This window comes from Abramis brama (assembly GCF_963993115.1).
Source record: "Abramis brama genome assembly, chromosome: 3".
Lineage (NCBI taxonomy): Eukaryota > Metazoa > Chordata > Actinopteri > Cypriniformes > Leuciscidae > Abramis > Abramis brama.
In genome coordinates, this window is record NC_139965.1 from 25,123,230 (window position 1) to 25,144,740 (window position 21,511).

General features: G+C 39.3%; 3 protein-coding genes across 9 annotated transcripts in view; 1 reads left to right on the forward strand and 2 right to left on the reverse strand.

Moving 5' to 3' along the window:
• Positions 1–12,404, reverse strand: part of rnf111 (ring finger protein 111) — a 43,286-nt gene extending 30,882 nt beyond the window's left edge. For 3 of the 4 annotated variants that reach the window (XM_084108017.1, XM_084108016.1, XM_084108014.1), the window contains exons 1-2: positions 11,971–12,404; positions 908–1,893 (exon numbers count right to left, since the gene is read on the reverse strand). In XM_084108017.1, coding sequence (XP_083964143.1) covers positions 908–1,811 — 904 coding nt within the window. In that variant the 5' untranslated portion in view covers positions 1,812–1,893; positions 11,971–12,404. The remainder of the gene's footprint in view (positions 1–907; positions 1,894–11,970) is intronic. The other variant, XM_084108015.1, reaches the window with a different exon arrangement.
• Positions 12,405–12,456: 52 nt separating this feature from the next.
• ccnb2 (cyclin B2) lies at positions 12,457–16,845 on the forward strand. Of its 2 annotated transcripts, XM_084108023.1 has the most exons (10): positions 12,457–12,575; positions 13,606–13,749; positions 13,830–13,875; positions 14,033–14,149; positions 14,237–14,506; positions 14,595–14,753; positions 14,943–15,179; positions 15,274–15,414; positions 15,518–15,628; positions 15,768–16,836. In XM_084108023.1, the coding sequence occupies exons 3-10, from the start codon at positions 13,858–13,860 to the stop codon at positions 15,876–15,878; spliced, it is 1,164 nt and encodes a 387-aa protein (XP_083964149.1). In that variant the 5' UTR covers positions 12,457–12,575; positions 13,606–13,749; positions 13,830–13,857; the 3' UTR covers positions 15,879–16,836. The 2 variants fall into 2 exon arrangements, with proteins under 2 accessions (XP_083964149.1, XP_083964148.1); XM_084108022.1 differs by lacking the exon at positions 12,457–12,575 and having other exon boundaries at positions 13,581–13,875; positions 15,768–16,845.
• A 113-nt stretch (positions 16,846–16,958) lies between these two features.
• myo1ea (myosin IEa) overlaps positions 16,959–21,511 on the reverse strand; it is a 49,639-nt gene continuing 45,086 nt past the window's right edge. Inside the window, exons 23-29 of one of the 3 annotated variants that reach the window (XM_084108012.1) lie at positions 20,987–21,133; positions 20,675–20,832; positions 20,472–20,561; positions 20,173–20,383; positions 19,959–19,988; positions 18,432–18,601; positions 16,959–18,229 (exon numbers count right to left, since the gene is read on the reverse strand). In XM_084108012.1, the coding sequence (XP_083964138.1) occupies positions 18,153–18,229; positions 18,432–18,601; positions 19,959–19,988; positions 20,173–20,383; positions 20,472–20,561; positions 20,675–20,832; positions 20,987–21,133 (883 nt within the window). In that variant the 3' untranslated portion in view covers positions 16,959–18,152. Of the gene's footprint in view, positions 18,230–18,431; positions 18,602–19,958; positions 19,992–20,172; positions 20,384–20,471; positions 20,562–20,674; positions 20,833–20,986; positions 21,134–21,511 lie in introns of all 3 variants that reach the window. The other 2 variants (XM_084108011.1, XM_084108013.1) reach the window with 2 other exon arrangements.

Sequence of the window (21,511 nt, forward strand, 5' to 3'; positions counted from 1 at the left end):
GTTTGCCTGATAAAATGGCAAAATAAGTACAGTAAATATTAAACTTTTTTTTTATAGAATGTAGCTATTTTCCCCACTGTGTTTATATCTAATTTGCCAGCTGCCACACAATCTTAAGGGGGAATAAAGAAATAAGACTTGCTCAGATCAGCAATATACAACTCAACTTGAATGAGAACAACACAATCAAGGACAACTGAAGTAGAATCCAAAAGATTAAAAGGAAATAGATCTGCCATTTGTGTTTTCAGAGGGAGACAGCATACAAAAAAAGTCCTCATAAAACATCAACTTTAAACAAAGAGAATATCAAAATATTCTCTCTTATGCTCACCAAGGCTGCATTTATTTGAACAAAAATCCATTTTATAATGTAATATATTCCTGTGGTGGCAAAGCTTAATTTTCAGTTGCTTCAGTCTTCAGTTTCACAAGATCCTGTAGAAATCATTCTAATGTGGTGATTTGGTGCTCAAGAAACTATTTTATTGTCATCAATGTTGAAAACCTTTTTTTTTTTTTTTAAAGATTATTTGATGAAATCTTACTGACCCCAAACTTTCACTATATTTATTCATATACTGAAAAAATGTCAATACTGGATGCTGAGTGTTCAATACAGTGTTCCAGCAGTGTTTTACTACACAGCTTCAACCTGTTCACCTGCCAAACACCTGTGGTGGATCGTTGTTTTTGGTGAATTGTGTAAATATGAAAAGTATTTACCTAAAGGTGTTTCTTTAAATAAATACAAAATATTATTTTCAGAGTCAACAGGAAAAGAAGAGAAGCCAATGTTCTCATTCAGTCACAATATGAACTAACCATGTGCTCTTTGTGCCCTTCCTACAACTTCCTTTAAAAACAGAATGTAATGATGTTAGGGTTAAGGTAAAAAGCGATTTACCTGAGGCCACAGCCGCATTGCTGGCTTGGCTGCTACTGCTGCTAACATCCACGTACAGCTCATCCTCTGCCTCAGTGGAGGAAGGGGAGGAGGAGTCAGAGGTCAGCTCCTCACTGGAGCTGCTGGTACTGTGCAAGAGGGCGTACTTCTTCCGTGCGATCACCTCCCGCTTCTTCCTCTGCAGCAGTAATCGCTCCTTCTGCTTTGGAGTCCGCTGGGCCCCGCCTCCCGCCCCACCCTTTACAAACCGCTTTCTGTGCAACGGCCTGCGTGAGCCGAGACATGGACGTTTCACATGATTGCTTTCTGGCTCAAGTCGAGCCCATTTATGCGACCTGCTGGCACGAGTCCGGGCCAGCAGTGGCCTCATGCCTACTGCCGTGCCGCCCACTGCACTGCCGGTGGAGGCCGAACCAGGAGCCTTGAGCTGCTGCTGCTGTCTCACTGTCATCAGCCCGCCGTCCTCCTCTGAGCTAAGAGTGTCCGAGTCACCAAACCGAAGGCTGGAGGAGGGCGAAGAGGCACAGTCACTCAATGAGGACTCTGGGTTCCTCTCGTCCTCGCTACGTGTCTCTAGCAGCAAGGGCCTGTGGCGGGGCGGAGTAAGGGCTGCCTCACTCACCGGCGCTTCCTTCAGAGAACAATACGACGGCCCAGGCTGCTGGCTCTTGCGCTTTTTGCGTCCCGACAAGCCTCTGTCACAGTCCCTGCGACCTCCAGCATCACGTGAAGGCCGGTGCCTGGTCTCGGCACACAGCGGAGAAGGGAAATCACTTCCTGCCTTGCCAATCACCTCCATCTCAGCAGGGAAGCTCTTAGCGGTCTCCATTGGTTCGGGGTTAGCCAGAGGCCCCTTCAGGGGCTCCTGCTTACGTCGTGCATCAGACGGAATCTCACTCTTCATTGCGACTAACCCACAACGAAGTGCCACCAAGGCTCAATACGCTGAATCCTAAGGTTCCATTGGAGATCCAGCAATCCTACAACTGGAAAATATAAAACATATGCACAAAATGAGAATATTGTCCCCAAAAGACAAAGAAATTATTAAATCAAGACATACATATATTACACACATACATACGCATATACATACATATTAGGGATGCACAATATATTGACCACATATCGATATCATATCGGCCAATAAATTGTCTTTTTTTAATGTTATCGTTATTAATCCGATAAGAAAATTAGGCCGATCTATCATAGCCAATAGATAATAGATTATTTACTTTAGTTGAGAGATGCGCGCTGATCGCCATTATGGTTTTGAATAATTGGAATCACTTGCAACATGTGCAGCACAAATCTGTCACATAAGCTTCATAACATTATAATAAGAACACACCTGTAAAATAATGTTGTGAATTCTTGTTTGCCAGTGTTTCAGCACGACGAGCGCATTGTGGCGGAAAGAGCGCGTCTATGGAGTTAAAGGGTTAGTTCAAGACATTGTTAAAGACATTGTTAAAATAGTCCAAGTGACTACAGTGGCTCAACCAAGTTTATCAAGCGACGAGAATATTTTGTCACTTATTGGGAGCAGTATGCTAGCTGGAGCCGTTTACCTCCAGTCTTTGTGCTAAGCTAGGCTAGCGGTGGGTGCGTCAGACAGAGTTACGGCACGCACCGAGATGAGAAGGGTATGTATGGACTTATCTAACTCTGGGGGATACGGTGAATAAGCTAAAGTCCCAAAAAGTCGGCGTGTTCCTTTAAAATATCACAAGGTGTGGAAGAATTCCAGTGAGGAAAAGAAAATCATGTCTATTCTCAAACATGAAACAAACACAACAGAACTATTCACACGAGCACATTTAAATAAAAGGATTTATACTTTCATTAATTTGATACACTACTCCACGTTACACAACTAGCTACTGACCTAATGCGGACTAATATAGACATAGCTAAAGAGGATTTATATCATCTTGGTCTGATTGGAGAAAAGTTTACATAAAATAAGTGGGGCAGGTGGTGCTCAATTCACCCTTCGCTGGGAATTTGACTGACAGACGATCTGACCTATCATATTCCACCATCCGCCATTTTGTCCGACAAAGCAGTCACGAGAGTTAGTAAATTAATGTCAGTGGATTTGAACTTGAAAAAACTGTTTCTTTCTGCAGTTGAAACAACATTTCTTCTGAGGTTTATTCATGTTTACTTGATGCTATAAATTAACTAGAAGGAAAAGATGATCGGTTCATGAGCAACTTTAACAGAGGCGCTACAGCGACACATTAAAAAGCCACAAAACAGTATTTATTATTTAAATTTTCAAAATTTGAAAGTTGAGACCGTTTCATATCAACAGTAACCTGCTCTGTCCTGTCTGTCAGCACGGTGTCCTCTCTGCTCCGCAATGTATTTTTCTGCATAGACAGAAATGAGCAACCATACAAGTTTTAGGAACGAATTAATACCTCCTGCAAAAGACTAAACGCATAAATCTACCATGCACAGGATAATGCTGCTAGGGGTCATTATTTCCCAACCTCACCTATAGTTTTCCATTATTCTTATGATAATAGCATAGGAAAAGAGCTGCAGCCCACATCTCTCACACAATGTGACGCCTAATGGCAGAAAGCTGTTTGTTGTTTTGCATTAAATGGTGTTCAATACAGGTGTATATGAAGAGCCTCTTCATCTTGATCCTTATATAATGCAGTTATTTGGGCTGAAGCAACCTAATTAAATCCCTCTCAAATTAGGTTCCTGCTTGCTTGCATAATGGGTATTTATCCATCACTGCCCGTAATTTTCACAATCATTACCAACGTCCACAAAGCCTCTTCCTCCTTTCATTATGAAAATCTAACAATTCAGCCATTTTATTCATTACCTCTTTTATTCTCATCTCACAACCATCTTTCCCTCTTTAATCAAAATCTCGCTGTGTTCCGATCACTCTTCCATTCACCAGAATCCCATTATGCGCTAACATTTCTTCAGCCATTCCTAATTAACATCTCGGCACCCAGAGTGGCACCATGCCCCAAACGCCTTCACAAAAGCCACAGTAAGGCCCTGAGTTCCCTTACCTGTAAATTATGAAAGCAGCCATCTGTTTCATAAGGCATATAGTCTCTCTATTTAAGTCAACTTCTCTGTCTCTGGTAACAGTGTCAAAGAGTTACTTTCCTGTATTCAGCAATTTAAAGACGAAACATTCCAGGAGTTAATATGGCCACAGTTTGTGCGTGCTTAAGGACAGCACATCGACCTAACATCCAAATTAGAAACAAAACTTACAAAGAAAGGATTGCCCTGCAAAACGTACTGCCTCTTACAATGAAAGGACTATAGAAGAAGACTTTTTAACCATGTTTTACTATACTATGCATACACCATTTAGGGGTGTGAATCGTCACTGATCTCACGCTTAATTTCGATTGTGATTATCAAGTCAACGATTCGATATCACAATGCAACACGATGCGTTGCTATATTACTGCACATGGCTACATTTTCGTAAATGAATACAAGTAGTCAGATATATGAACTCCCTTTTAATTTTATCTGCTCCAAGAAAGTACACTTCCTGAATGTAATCAAACAAAACTTTAGTCTGAACACAGCATATGACAGGAGCATTTGGAACTAATAAACACTAGAAAAATTCTAAAAGCACACAAAACTGTCAAGAAGTGAGTTACAACAGCGCACACACTCGCACTCTCACACTGTAAATGTTTAAATAGTGGGTGGATTTTTTATTACTCGCTTTAGTGTTTCGCCTCCCTACGTCATTTTATGCTAGTGAGACAAGCGCATATGCAACGAATAAAGCCAGAGAAACGTCATTAGGCTATAATCGATTATGGTACATTAGGCCTACTGCTAGGGCTGGGCGATATATCGCATGACATTAGTCTAGTTTCCATCCACTTTTTGCGCTGTTATGTTATCGACAAAGTGAATATGCGATAAAAAAAACATTACGAACTTTGCCGTCTCCAGACTGTTTCCATTCAATTGGCCTTTTACCGATAAGATTGTGTGCGTGATGACGTCACGAATGACGAAAGCGATTTGTCGCATATGTTTTGGTGTATCGCAAAAAAAAAGTGCCCTTGAGCCGTTTCCATACATCTTTTATTTTATTTTATTTTTTTATCGCAAATTCTACCTTTTGGGGTTCCAGTCAGCACCCCCCCAACACCAAACAAACAAATAAAAAAAATAATAATAATGGAGAGAGTATTCAGGCAGTTAATTGAAATTTGCCAGCTGTCATTTCAATTTCACAAATAATTGCAAGTGTCCGAAATATCAGAAGACGACGGCAGAATTAAACAGTTGCTCATCTGATAGGGCTCAAATTAACTACCGTTATGCGACGAAGTCCAGGGGTCTGGGAGAGACCACGCAATACGACGTTCTGGGACGAAGTTGTGGAGAGACACTTTACAGAAAGTCTCTAGGTGCAACATTTTAGAATGACACGGCCGACGTTTGAGATGCTGGGTGGATTTATTCATTAAAGTCCCACTCCGATCATATTTTGAGCTATTTTTAAACATTCTCAGTGGTCTTTAAATGATGATTATGCCGTTTTTAGCCAAAATCACAAAACCTGTGCCGTTTCACACACACACACACACACACACAAACACACACACACTCTCTCTCTCTCTCTCTCTCTCTGATAATAATTAATAAATGCACGCATAATTATCAGTGAACTTGATAAATGTTGCAGATATGTTTTACATGCATGCACAAACAAATGCCTTTCAACTTATCTGTGCAAAATTCAGAATAAAATGAATGTGCAGCAATTTGTACAAATAGAGAGTCTGTAGGCGGCCTACTGTGTTGTTGCCATTAAATAAGCGCATTTAGTGTCATATTTGTTAAAATATTATAATGTTATTTTTTCATCTATGTTGATTATGAAAAGTGAACCGCACGAGTAAGATGAGCAATATCGAGAGACATGGAGCGGGTCAGACATGATTTTGACCACTTAATTAAGTTAAGTTTTGCTGAAAGACTTTTTTTAAAGTGAATTTCGTTTTGTATAAATTGTATCTTAATTTTAATATTTTTTTTTATCAACCTATTGCCTGCATTTAATAAATAAAAATATTTAAATATAGCAGACAACAATCATAGAGGCGCCCACGCGGTCACTTGCATTGCTCGTGAACAGGAGCGCATCTCATCCTAACTTAACGAAACTCAGCATATGCCTCACAGACATGAAATATATCTTAAGAAAGCTTGAAATGTCTTTTTAACAATTTAAAACGAAAAGAAATAGGCTACTCTCTGGTTATGTAATCCATGATGTGCATTTCTCTCTATAGGCGCGTTCACTACTACGGAGATGGTGATCGTCAACTTCATCTTTACAGCTGTTGTTGCTGTTAATAAACTAAAAATAATAAATAGGCCTATAATTTTATTAAACAATAAATTAAATGAAATTGTAATTGTATTAAAAAAGCAACAAAAAATTCCTGTTTAATTTTTTTTAAACCTATGCTAATTACGCATTAAATTCAGGTAGGCTACTGAGTCGCTGTCCTCAGTGCCGCAGAAAAGCGCTGAAACGGAGATGAAGGGGAACCCATTTTTTATTTTTTTTTTGGCTTATTTTAACTGGCCCATCCAGTTTTCTTTGATTCACCTACAATCAAAATCCTGGCGCCGCTAGTGCTCACGTGATGAAAATCATGTGACACCACATTTATTTGCGTTAAAGCCCTTTTTTCGACAAAAAGTGTTTCCAAACTAGTTTTTCGCGTCATTTAAAGTGTCGACATAGAATGTATGCGCTAAAGTTAAACGGAAAAGGATTGTGTCGACATTTGCAAAAAAATATCGATAATTGCCATTTCCATCAGCTATATCGGTAAACATTTTGATGCGCTAAACCTTTTTTCGCAAAAAAACACTTGGATGGAAACCTGGCTATTGTTATGCGCATCTCGTCAGTAAAGCCGGTTCCTTGATTAGTAGTAAATCGCCATCACCTGCTTTCAGACGGACGTATCGCCTGCGATAATTAATGCGATATGGCTCAGCTTGTCAGTGAACTACGGCTCTAAATGCCGCTCCGTCTGAAAGCAGGTGATGGCGATTTACTACTAATCAAGGAACCGGCTTTACTGACGAGATGCGCATAACAATGTCATGCGATATATATCGCCCAGCCCTACCTACTGGATCGATGCAGAATTGTCCACGTCCACATCGCATAAATTATTAATTTCAACACCATTATGTTATTATTGGTATCATAAAGAAATTAGGTATATGGTCTGTATACCATTTAAACATTTGCAGTTTAGGCTGCATTTATTTGATCGAATTACAGCAAGAACAGTTATATTGTGAAATATTATTACAATGTAAAATAAGTAACCGTTTTCTATTTGAATATATTTTAAAATGTAATTTATCTCTGATATCAGCATCATTACTCATGTCTTCAGTGTCACATGTTCCCTCAGAAATCATTAATATGCTGATTTGGTGCTCAAGAAACATCTAGATTTTACCCCAAACTCACTGAAAGCAGTTTAACTTGCAAACACTGGGTGCAGTCAATGTATAGAATATTAATATAGCCTAGACTTAATATAAATTAGAAACCGTCGCTGTATCAGAAAGGTGAAAACCAAAAAGAATTAAAAAGAATAAAACCCCTACAAAATGTCCTCCATAAAAGTAAACAAAGTCAAGTGCCCAGTAACTGCAGTCAAAATGTTTTACTGTAACTATAGTAATATTGTTATTCTATCAAGACCACTAACTTTTATGACCCACTGACATTGAGCAATATCCAGTTTCACAAAAGCAAACCAAGAGAAACCCTCTAACAACCCATCAACCTATGCCTATAAAGATGTGAATTTATAAAAAAAAGGGGAACATTGAGAAACATTTTTATTTATAATCAGAAAACACACACACACACACAAAAACAGGTTTTAAAATGTATCCCTGCTATAAATATTATTGTTACTGCAAGACTCAGATAAAACAAGATGAGGAATCCAGACTTGCACCACATAAAAACAATAGGGCTTCTATTGCATGACTAAACTGATTTATTAATTACATTTCTTAGCACAATTTTCACTCTTCACTCCATCAAGAAATAAGAGCTCAAATAGCGTTCATCGTTGCTCTCCCAGGCTCCTCTGAGGCTGATCCTGTCAACCTGTGATGTACCACTGTGCCATACAACAAAGTGCACCACATCACCTCCATATGAAGCGGCCCCAGAGGGCCCCATTGCGGCAGTGCCTCTTGACGCCAAGGTGGATACAGATTTCAGAAGATAGGGGATTTTAGGGCGCTGTTTTAATTCCTTCCCCAGGGATCGCTGTGTATATCTATGTTAAGTAGCTCCGCCATAAGCAATAGCATGACACACAGCCCAAGCGTAAGAGAATAACTGTAAATATCACTACAAATTCACCACACAAATCAAGGTTCAGAGGCACAAAAAGTCAGTAACTGTCTAAGTGAAAGAAGGTTTTTGCAGTCAATACGCAATTAATAGTAATATAATAAATAAATTATCATCAGATATTATATTATGCAGTAACAGAAGACACAGCAGTCACTGTCTACCGTCACAGAAGACATTGATGTAACTGCTTTTTCAAGTATGAATTGGGGATTTTTTGAGATGGTCCTCACTGCAGAGCACAAAATCCACGGGGAGGAGTTGGATCCAGATCCAACTCCTCCCACCTTACATATACCTCCTAAACCTACCCATCTCCACCCCCTGATCCCTAAACCCACCCCTAAACCTACCAATCTCCACCCCTTAAATCTGGATCCAACTCCGCCCCCTGGATCTCATGTACTGCAGTGAGGTGCTACTGGATTTTTTTAGCAACACATTCAACTAAAAAGATTAATTTTGAATACACTAATCTGCAGTGGCACAACCCTATAACTAGATACTGTAATGGAACATAACGAAAATATAATGAAATATAGTAAAATACATAAAATCTTGGACAACAACAAATATAAAAACAGAGGGTTCGTGGTTCATTTCTGACTGGATATGCTTAAGATGTCAAACATTTATTTAATCAAGCTCCAAAAAACATGCCTCCAGAGCAAGACATGGATGAATGGTTTTACATCATCGCACCATAAACCACTGACATTCAGTCGCTTAAAGCAACACTAAGGAACTTTTCCTCTTCGGTCGCCCTACAGGTTGGAAGCGGAATTGTCCATTACCGCTGTCGTAAATAATTTTGCCGCCCGCAGCCTAATGTCACACGCACACTCGCTGTTTATCCAGCACCGGCTTTGGAAAGAACGATGTCCACAGACAAGGTAGAGTATGTTGCATGATTTCATGAAAGTATGATGTATTGCGACATCAGAAACGAAGGAAAACTAAATAATGACTATTGTAACGCTTGACGTAAAGCAAGTCAAATTTGTAGTTTTCTTATGTCTCATTACAGAACTACAGAAACGCGACCCGGTTTGGCAAACTTGCATAGTGTGGTTATAGCAGATATAGGGCTGCAAAGCGGAGGCAGAAGTGCCTTTCACCCTGTTACGACTTGAACCACTGATACGATTTTGGAAACATTATTTTAAGGTAAAAACTGTTCCTTAGTGTTGCTTTAATGGACGCATTCAATTCAAGAACGTTTGTGTCTATTTAGAGACTTCAGAAGGATCCCAGCATAAGAAACTAGTGGATGGTTTATTTTAATGGCATCCCGGATCACGTTTGGAGAAATGCATGTTTGTTTGGAGCATTTTGTTTTGTCAGTGTAATAGAGTTTGCAAAGAAATTTCTGTTGAAAGATGAAGCAGCCAACTGTATTGGATCTAACAGCATGCATCACAAACCTTAAGCAAACGATTTCATAATGCTTTGTCTGTAAATGACGGTTTTATACGGATAATGTAGGGCTGGAAGGACGCGTCGATGTAATCAATTAGGCTGTTTATGTTCATCCATAATCCTCTGTCATGTTCAACACTACAACTCTAGAGCAGAAGCTAATGGCTAGTATGGCAGCGTTCATACAGCATTTTGTTTTTTTCGAGCATGACAATCCCACTTTAGAACCGAACTGACAGGACTCACAACTGCATTCTCTACAAACCTGCGCTGAATGAATGGAACCGCACTGGATAAGGCTGTAACGATACATCATTATATCGAGATATTGTTGATGTAAATGATATGATTAGCGATATAGAGTTAGTTTTATCCAAGGCTCAGCCTATTGTATGGTATAATTCACCCAAAATTTTTAATTCTGTCATCATTGAGTAACTGCAGTCAAAATGCACCCTCACCCTCATGTCGTTTCAGATATAAATGTTAAATATAATGTATAATAATGCAATGAGGGAAACCATTTTTACACAGTCGCTGAATGCGATTGTGAGTCCTGAAAATGTGCAGGCTCGTATTAAGCGGCTATGCTATAATATCCATTAGCATTTGGCACTTGAGTTTTGTTTCGCGTGAAATCGGGATGTCACAATACCACCAAAAGTACAGGATACTCGATACCAAAGTCAATACCACGGTAAAAAAAACACAATAACAATAATACTTAAACAAACTTATTTTTATACATATTTTTTAAAGAGAAATTACAATCATCTCACCAAAATGTATGCTCACTCAATGTAGCCTATTTGTGTTTTTATGAGTTTTATGAGGTAATTTGTTGCAATAGTCAGTAATAAAACAAGAATGAATAAATACAAAGCCGTTCCAGCACTGGGATAATGTTTTTTAAATACTTACTCACGTAGACTAACACTAATAGGGAGTGGAAGTTTTACCGTTTCCTATGCAATGACGTTAGCCAATCATAACAGTGGGTATTTACTGACAAGCCTTAAAGGAGCCGTCCCTTAAAAACGGATCATTTCAGACAAAGAATCAGAATGAAGCTTGAAAATGATCATTTGTATCTTAAACAAGCAAATTTGTTTTGTACAAAAAAAAAAACTTTATTAACATTATAAATGAACCTAAAGGAAAATCCATGTCCTGACCCCTTTAACAGCCCTGCATCATTATTTTCAATTGTTCTACAATTTAAGAGAATTAACTAAAAAGTATCATCCAAACAACTGTGACAGTCATTTTCTCCTCAATGTTAGTATAGCTGGAAAAGACCATTAGTAAATATTGAGAGATCAAGCACAGATTACATTAACAGGTTTTAAAGAAAACACTAGTTCTTTCACCAAGCATGATGTCTTATGTTGGAAAGCAGAAACACTTTATTATTAATACATACAAATGAATCCTTTATAGAGGCATATATTATATTATATCTTTTAATAAGCCATTAAGACAAATGACAGGAATAGCATTTTCATCTGGATGGAATATGAAGATTACTGCAATTGGGAGCACAAGTAGCAACACAAGTAGGTTTTGTTTTTCAAAACAGATGATGGAAGTGCACCGTGAAAGAGAAGATTATTTGAACAAATCACTGAGGAGTAGTTTGAGCCATGGTGGCATTAATAATCTCTTTTCAGATGCCACTGCTTTATGGGAGTCAACAGCACATATGTCATGCTCCCAGAGGGGGGCACATTAAAAATGATATTGTAAATGCAAAGACTGGAATCTGATCCAGCTGGCTGTTCAAGAAAAAAAGAGCTGCTGACCAATTCCGTCTCAAAATGGCCAGATGAAACCAGCTTCTCCATTTCCAATCAAATAACAACGTCGATTCAATAACTCATAACACAAAGGCAACGAGGGTTTGATAAACAACAGAAAAAGAAAGGCACCGATGGCATGTTGATGTTGTTGCTCTCACTTCCTTCGACACATCAGGTGACAGCAATACAGATTATAAAACACATCCTAAAACAGACATCTAAGACACGTTTAAACAAATAGTGACAGATAATGTTGTGTATCAGTAGCCCATTGGGCCTGGATGTGCTGGGACAAACACACTCTCTACTGAAACTGCTAGCGGCGGGCTATTAGCCTCTCCAGTTACTCAAACAATAGCTCATACCAATTGAAATTTACCATTAAAACAAATATAAACAGAGCCACTTACCTCTTTACACGTCGGAAAACTATCCCTCTTGGACTTAAACCCTTTTCCAGTGTACAATTTTCGTCGACATAAGTAGAAAAGTATTGGGGAAGCGAGTGAACGTCAGCGGAGGCTTGTGTGAAACTGACAGTCAAATAAACCCGGAGAGGGAGGGAGATAGAGAGAGAGAGAGAGAGAGAGAGAGAGAGAGGCCCAGCGCTTTAGCCTCCCCGCTAACGGACGGATATTTCGACGATTACGCTTTAAGTGTATGAGAATACGCACGCGAGTTACAGTATCAGACGTTTAACGTCACGGCGAGCTAATCGTACGGAGAGGACATTTAATTTAGCGGTCATATATGTTTCGAATTCCTCCCCGTTTGCCCTCGGGTGCGAGTCCCCATTCCTGCCTATTCGCGGCGTCCATTAGAGCGCTGCTATGTGTGTGTATGTGAACACAGCCCTGCTGCTACGCACACACACGCGCGCGAGCGAGCATTTCGACATTTTACGACATTCTCGCATCCTTGACGACTCTCCGGGACAACAACATCGCCATAAGGCTTGCCGAAAATGACAATATATTGTGAATAACCGTTAATGATCGGTTGACTACCGACTCTTGTGAGTCTATAGATATTTTAGTGCAGTTTATGAATGCTGACCAATATGATACTGTGTTGTATTAGGGAGTTGGTAGCCTCATGCTCTCTAGTGGCAGAATGTGTCAGCGCTTCATGTACACATAAACTGAAGGTGCAAAATAAGCTTGTATGTTTTTTATGGGGTTTTCGTTATTTAAATATAAAAAATATAGAAACAACACAACACAGAATTGGCCTTAATATCACAACTCTGGTAAAAGCAATATTACCGTTTTAATGATATTAGTCTACTGATTAGGTACCAATTTCGATTCTAATGTTTGTTTGTTTGTTTTTGAGAAGTCAAAGGCGACAAAACCACTTTGTTTTTATGTAAAAAAAATAAAAAATCCCGTAATCTACTATCAACCCATTGTATTTCGGTGTCTCGAATCTTTTGAGCCCCTCATCAAATATTCGTTCAGTGTCCATTTATGGAGGTTACGCTAGGTGGCGACAAGTAATTATTTTTTGTGTGTGTTCTGAACTCACTCAACTGACTCAACATGAGTTATGCACTCATATTATGCACTCTAGGAAAAAAACTACTTTCAGAATATGTTTAACACTTGTAATATCATTTTTCTAACGTACAGCAGTCATTTGATTCAAAATGGAGTTAAGCATGAGTCAGAACATAGAAATGAACAAGAATTATTCATTCACTTAAAAGATTTGTTCATGAACAAATCCCTATTTCAGATGTGCTTTCTCATTACATGAATGACAAGCATGAATTTTCCTTTTATTGTGTTTTATTACAGAGGTTCTAAACCTTTGGACTCCAACAATATTCAAAGACCCAAATGGCTTTTCCATTTGTTTGTGAGTTATTGAAAGAGGGTGTTTAATTTTAAAAATGCCCAGTTTTTAAAAAATAAAGGTCCTTGATCAGCAGACACTATTATCAACAACATACTAAATACATGACTACTCAACTAACGATTACTAAGGGAATCAAGTCAAACAACTTTTAAACGAGTTCAGTTCAATGTCGTCGTGTTTTACAGAGCTACATGTGAAACCAGAGATGATGAGGGATGATTGAAAAGCGTCCCTTCCCTTTTCAACCAATCGAAGTCGAGTATTCCGTGAGGCAGTGGCCAATCAGACAGCACGGAGCGGTATTTGAATCACCAGAAGGCCTTTGTACTGTACGGTTTGTTTTGAGTTGGACAAGGAACATTAAGCGAAGCTAAACGGCCTGTTTTAATATTTTTTAAATTTCATTTAGGCGAGATCTCTCGAAAAGCATATTCATCATGGAAATGCACGCTTTGGTGAGTATTAAATGCAGAAATATGCGTCTGTATTTGTCTGATAAAAGGCTTGCTAGCGTCAAAGCAGCTTCATGTTCGTTAGCTTAAATAGCTAAGAGTCGTGTTGAAATAGCTTGTATGAGCATGGTTTTAGTTCTTACTTCCTTTCCCCATACAGCGAAATGCAAACAACCCTATTTTTATCGGTGGCAAAGGCGGTCCTGGAAATGGTGCAGCGAGGAGGGCCGTGTTTGGCGAGCTTTCCAACTTTTCCCACAAACCAGTTCAGACCAAGGTGCGTGTCTTTATTGACCACCGTGCAACTTGTGCGTTTGAGGAACGACATGATGCCACACATTTCTCTTTCTTCTTTCCTTTTCAGAAGGTTCAACCTTTGCTATCTGCTAAACCGACTGCCCAGCCAGCTGTTGTGCAACCCAAACGTGCCCAGGTACAGCACGGTGTCCCTCAGCCTGCCCCAGCGTTACCCCCCTCTGCTCAAGCTGATGTGAGCATGAAGGAAGAGGAACTGTGTCAAGCCTTTTCCAACACCCTCTTTCCAGTCGAAGACATCGATGAGGGGGATGCTGACATGCCTCAGCTGTGTCCTGAATATGTAAAGGACATCTATGTGTATCTGCAAAGCCTTGAGGTACTTGCTGCTTGTCTGTTTATAGTATTTTTCTTTCTTGGTTTTTCCACATTTCGTTCCTCCTACAGCTTCTGTGCTTTCACTGCAGGTTCAGCAGTCGGTTCGTCCCCGTTATATGCGTGGTTATGATATCAATGGACGAATGCGTGCTCTCCTGGTCGATTGGCTGATTCAGGTGCACTCAAGATTTCAGCTCCTGCAGGAAACCTTGTACATGACTGTAGCCGTCCTTGATCGCTTTCTCCAGGTGACCGTTACAGCCATTTGGTATTTTCTTGTTCATGCAGTACCTTACTTCCTATGCTATACTGGTGAATACTTTCTGGGTGATGACTTAATCAAATTGTATTTTACAACCTTGTAACGGATGTTATTTATGATCTGAAAAATCTACAGAAGTATGGAATTGTTAAACCCCTTTTTCTTGCACTTTCAGGTTCAGCCTGTGACCCGTAAGAAGCTCCAGCTAGTGGGGGTTACTGCAATGCTGGTTGCTTGTAAATATGAGGAAATGTATGTGCCGCTGGTTGGGGACTTTGCCTACATCGCTGACGATGCCTTCACGAAAGCCCAGATCAGAGAGATGGAGATGTTGATTCTCAGCGAGCTGAACTTTGAACTTGGACGTCCTCTGCCCTTGCACTTTTTGCGGAGAGCTTCAAAGGCTGGCAATGCAAGTACAGGTTTTTATAATCACTGTGGTTTGGCAGTTTTCTTTTTCTTAAGCTTCAGATGTTAAGTCTTTGCATTTTAAAACTGCTTTCTAGGCGGATGCTGAGAAGCATACGCTGGCAAAATATTTCCTTGAACTGACACTACTTGACTATGACATGGTCCACTATAAGCCTTCTGAGACTGCTGCTGCTGCTCTGTGCCTCTCTCAACTTGTGCTTGATGGCCAGAAATGGGTAATTTTTTTATTTATTTTTAAAAAAAAAATTTCTTCTCTGCCATACATACACCCCCGGCACACACTTTTATAAATTACTTTATTTTCCCCTGCTGCTCCAGTCACCAACCCAACAACACTACTCCACCTATGATGAGGCCCACCTGAAGCCTATCATGCAGCATATTGCCAAAAATGTGGTTACAGTCAATGAAGGACTCTCAAAGCATGTGGTAAGCACTTTTCTATTAGTCTTTACATTTACACTTATGGATTTGGCCGATTCTGAGTCAAAGCGACTTGCAAAAAAGGAACGAAAGCATGGGTTTACTTGTACTGAATTCTAGGCTGATGTTGTCCCATCTCTTACAGACTGTGAAAAAGAAATACTCCAGCAGTAGGCTCATGAAGATCAGCCTCCTTCCTCAGTTGAAGTCGTCACTTGTGAAGGATCTGGCTGCTCCTCTGATGTCCAGCTCCTGAGGATTTTTATGTGGGAATGAACGCTAACACTTGCACTTTATTTTGTGTCAGCCATTTTGAGAGATGGACTGCTGCTTTTTAAACCGATGTACATACTTTTGGATTGTCTGTTAATAAATGTTTCTACATTTTAAGATTACTTTCTTTTTAAGCTGAGGGTTTAAATGAGTTTTATTGTTTATGAACTTTTTGTAGCTGTATTTGCTTTACCTCGTAGTGGGCAAAAGTGGAGCTGAAATCATTAAAATCCAAAGATTTAATGCCATTTTCTGACTTGTGTTAATGATGTCATAAATTAGGATTGGGGTAAAGGTTTAAATTTGTGCATCATTTGTGTTTAAAACACAAATTATGCAACTGCTAAGTGAATTAAGTCCCTAGACTTTCAACCTGCTGTCAGGGATATTGCACACATGCAATATCCCTTATTTATGAATAATTCTATTTCACAAATGTGTGCCTTTGAAATATTTAAGGTGAAGTTTATCTATAACACTAAGCTGCAGAGTGTTTTTGTGTGTTTTCAGTTGTTCCATTTAATCTTAGTACAAAAGTACATTGCTAGTGAAACTGTTTAGATGCAGGTGTCCTGCAAATTTGTGGTTATGCAATTAGTGATTGAAACCTATTGTCTTTGATCCAGTGGGCATTTTTTTTACATCAATTATGCCTCTTGCTTAACTGTTCCACCAAACTCATGTGTCTCTAAAATAGTTAAATGAAACATTTGCTTCCATTTTACATTCCAATCTTAGACCATTTACATGGGCTGCATTCATGAAACTTTTTTTTTTTGCCATTTTGTAAAAGTTAGCTTGTGTATCTCCCAAATACTTTTGTTAAACAACTTGTCCTTAAATGTTTGTCAATGTAAATAAAGTTAAGATATTCTACAAATGCCCCAAATTAAGATGTTTATTTTGATGTGTGTTCCCCAAATAAAGTTCCTGATGGAAGTAACATGTCTAATGATTTGTCCAAACCAATTAACTTTGTATTTAATGTAAAAAAGATTTACCAATGTATTTGTATTAGACAAGGTAACCTCATCAGTAGGATAGTACACAATCAGACACCAAACACCAATATCTGTCACTTTATTCTTAAGAAAAAAACTAAGATGTTCTCAGTAAAATATATGGGAACTGATCTTGGGTACATTCTTACAAACATCTAAGAATTTATCTTGAGAAGTTGACTTCCATAGTATGGAAAAACATACTATGGAAGTCAATGGGGCCCATGAACTGGTTACCGACTTTCTTCAAAACATCTTTTGTGTTCAGCAGAAAAAAAATATTAATTCAGGTTTGGAACAACCTGAAGGTTGAAACTTGAAAAGATGACAGAATTTTCATTTTTGGGCAAACTATCCCTTTAAGAATTTTTGTAGATCCAGCCCCGCTTCATCTCTTCACTGACTAGCACCTTGACGAATGGTGTCGATGACCTGACCAGTACATTTGAATGATATTGTACTCATAAAGTGCTTCATATCTATACAGTAACGTGGTGAGTATGGGTTTTCCAAATAATGAATGGAAATACCACTGCAGTTTAAATTTAAACTGTTGGAATCTTTTGTACAATGATACATTCAGCATTGTTATAAGATTATGAACGTAACATCAAAAGCATAGTACAATCCATGGTTTTCAAGAGCTGTAGTGCAGTTTAAACATTTGGGTTTCTCTTAACTACAATATGAAAGGCAATAACATGGTAAAACGTTCCTTAGCAGCAAAACATTTCCCACTAAAACTATTGATTCGGACATGACTTCAAGAGATTGAAAAAAAAAAAAAACATAAATCACAAACAGCAGGTGACTCTAAAGCCAAGCCCCTTAATTTACATATAAAATCTATCCATTTCAAAAGCAAAATAAAAAAAAGCCTGTTCCCACATAAAATGGCTACTTCATCGCTAAGTGAATTAAGATCACCTATAAAATCAATGAAAGATGAACAAACCATATCAGAAATAAACTGTAGAATGCTGTAATATAAATACAATAAATAGTTTTGATCAGTGCTCACAGGGAGTGCTCAGTATTCAGCGCCCTGGAGAAAACTTTCGTGTCCGGTCGGCGTCTGCCCGCATGGCCTCAAATGTCTGTGGCAACACAACGCAAAGCTTATGAAGAGTTCAGCCACAGCACACCTCGCTCGTTCCTTCATTATCTCCATTTTCCCTAATTTCTTTGTCCTTGTCCTTCTTCGAACAAGTCTGCTGAGGTTCTGGTCGCCAACAGGTCATCAACAGCAGAAGACGTTAGATCTTGGTCACGTAGTTGTTTGGGAAAAGACCTTGTTTTCCTCTCAGTCTCCCTGTCCACCATCCAGAGGCATCTAGACAAACAAATAATGCATATCAAAATGACCACATTCTGCCACTAAAAAAACAAGACCCACAACGTATCTTTTAAAAAGATTCAGATAGGCCCTATATGTAAAATGCCAGCAATATTCATGAAAACTTTACAAACAGGGACTGGATTCACGAAACATTAAGAAAATAATTTTCATAAATAAGCATTTTGCACGCTCTCACCTTCCTTAATGATGTCAATGATGTCATCTGCATTGAAACTGAGCTCATCTGTGTCTTGGGCGTCGTATGCATAAAGGGCTTTACATTGAGGCACTTGGGGCTTCGGCTTGGGGGCCGGTTTGGGCCGACCACCTCCTGGAGAGGGCCTGTTGGTGGACTGTCTGTGGGCCCTTGGAAAAAAGCACAGAGGACATTAACTGATGGAATTGCAGGTGACGTTTCTAACATTGCAGCAACCATGGGAACATGCTTCTACAAGTGAAGGTAAGTGTGAAGTCAACTAGGATCTTGAAGTACCAGATAGCTGCTGTGAGAGGGTTAGCGGTCTGATTTTGTGGTGTTAGTTCATGTGTTCCCAACTAGGTGGCGACAGATTCACATTTATCCATTGTGGCACTGTCAGTCTGAACTAGTCTACATTTCCCAAATAGACTTCATTCAGTTGATCCTCCACCTCAGAATATATATATTTTTTTCAGTTGTTGCAACGAAGGGCCATTTGTTAGCCCTTCAGTCTTCATGATGTGTCTGAGTCGACCCTCATCATGACTACAACCGAGAAAATGTTAGAAAATGCCCAATCCAGAGTCCTTAACCTTGCTGAAGTTAAAGAAGAAAGAAAATCCTCTTTCATATGACTAGCTATTCACAATCTGATCTCCATTCGGTAACACACTATTGTGCAAAAGTTTGGGGTCTGTCAGATTCAAAGGACAATTCACACCGCACAGACAAATGCCAACAACCATGTTTGTTGGGTTTTGTCGGATCAGTGTTTCCCTGTCGGCGTTGGTCGGTTTTATTTGTTTTCACCCCACTGAACATGTTCAATCAGCGTTTGTTGGTGTCTGTACGGGCAGTGTGAACATGACATAAAATTCTAAATCCAATGGCAAACTTGTTTGTTGGCATTTGTTTGTGTGGTGTGAACTGGCCTTAATACTTTTAAATAACAAATTAATAATTTTATTCAGAAAGGATGCATTAAATTGATCAAAAGTTACAGTAAAGAGTAGACTCTTACATTGTTACATTTCAAATATGCTGTTCTTTTCTCAAGATTTCCAACACATTTTTTTTTTACTTATTTCAGCATTAATAATAATTAGAAATGTTTCTTGAGCATCAAACCAGCATATTAGAATGATTTGTGAAGGCTCATGTGACACTGAAGCTTCAGCTTTGCATTGCAGAAATTAAATACTTTTTAAAACATATTAAAACAGAAAAGTGTAGTAATATTTCACAATATTACTATTTGTACTGCCTTTTTGTTCAAATAAAGGCAGCCTTGGTTAACATAAATGACTTATTACCGAAGTCTTACCAGTTCCAAACTTTTGAACAATGGTGTAAATCAAAATTAAATGTGATAGTTTAATGTAAGGAACCAGAAATCCAAAACAAGAATGAGAAAGAATGCAAGGGTGGATTTGAAGTTGGGCATCTCTGGTGTTGATCTATCACTAGTCAAATGAACCACAACCACTGCCACCTAACAGAAACTACACACATGCTCAGACTCACATTCCTCCATTGCCAGATGGTTGATGATTTCTGCTACGGTAAAGAGATACATGCATGTTACATTCAAACATAGCTCACGATTTTGTTTGCATGGATAATGTCTGGTAGATGAGCTTCAGCTATGCATCTAGCAATTAGATAAATGTTAACCATCTTCAGTACTCAGATAGTTGTTAGCCATATATTTTAAAATGTGTGTGCTGTGTCCTCTCACCCTGCAGCCCCTTGGTCTGGCACTTTGAGGAAATCCATGTTGGGTTGCTGGGGTGCCTGTCTGCTGCCTCTGTCCTTGAGCTGACTGACATTAGTAGGCAGGAACGGACGGGCCGTGTTTCCTGATGACGGCCTCTGATTGCTGTGATGTTGCGAGTTCCTCTGATTGGCAGTGTGATTTGCATTCTTCAGCCCTCCATTTTGGTGAGCAACTGCTGAGAAACACGCATGCTTACTGACTATAACAAATGGAAGATTAGGATATTTGATAATAGTACTAAGTTGAATGGGAAAACGTACCTGGAGGGCCAGGTGCGACTCGTGTTGGGGTGTGGTGGTGTGTCCTGGACGTGTTGGGGCGGCTTTGAGTGACGCCCTGCTTAGTAGGACCTGAATGAGGGTTGAATTTGAGTGTATGAGATCTTGCATGGATAACAAATAGCATTATATTAAATAATATTAAATGACATTGTGAATAAAACACAATACGAGTGATCACTCACGTGAGTTTTTGGACAAACCCGGTCCAATGCTGACCTGCAGCATTTTGTTTGAGGGTCGCAGCACAGCTACGTCCCCTTGACCTTGGATGAACTGCACCTGTCTTGATCCTCCAGCATTCCAGGGTCCCCATCCATCTTTCTTTAGTTTCATTTCCAGCCTGCAGGTCCAAATCACAGTCAATGATTAACAGAGCGGCCGCAAAACAACACTGGATAAAAATACAGATCCTAAAAAAATCATCTTATGTATTATTCTGTTTAATTTGTATTTAAAATTCATGCCTTTGCCATGTGAAAGATATTTCAACCTACGTGTTGCTAAATTTGAGAGGTAGTTTCTTTTGCGTTCTCTCTTCGTATCTGCGTGCCAGTAAACTGATGAACTCAGTCTTGAATACACACTCCAGCAGGCTGTCATACTCCTCCTCGTGCAGGATCATGAAGTCATCCTGCATTGTGCTGTAGGAGAGACAAATGTCTTTTCAAGACCTGAAATATCCACATTTGTTCGATCATTCAATGCCTTTCGGTTCAGGTAACACGTGTTGAGGCACTTTTACGGGTTTCCAAAGACACAAAGGTTGTCGGGTCACAAAAAACGCAAGTGATACGGGGGCTGTTGGGAGTTTTCGTGTCTGGGACACATGCAGAGATGCCCTGCTTCACCCAATAAACTTAAGTCTTTTCTAATTACTTTTTTACAAGGTATACTCTCCTTTCCCAGCAACACCTGGTTCACATTATTGACAACCCCCCACTCACAAAAGCAAAGTATGCAAGGTTGTGGGGTGCTGGTACCGCTTCCTTGGCCCTTATTTGTAAGATCTTTAGGTTTCT

Excerpts from the sequence above, each read along its gene's own strand:
- ccnb2 (XM_084108023.1), top strand. Across the intron at positions 14,507-14,594 it reads TGTATCTGCAAAGCCTTGAG|GTTCAGCAGTCGGTTCGTCC; the intron begins GTACTTGCTGCT and ends CTTTCACTGCAG. Across the intron at positions 14,754-14,942 it reads TCCTTGATCGCTTTCTCCAG|GTTCAGCCTGTGACCCGTAA; the intron begins GTGACCGTTACA and ends TTGCACTTTCAG.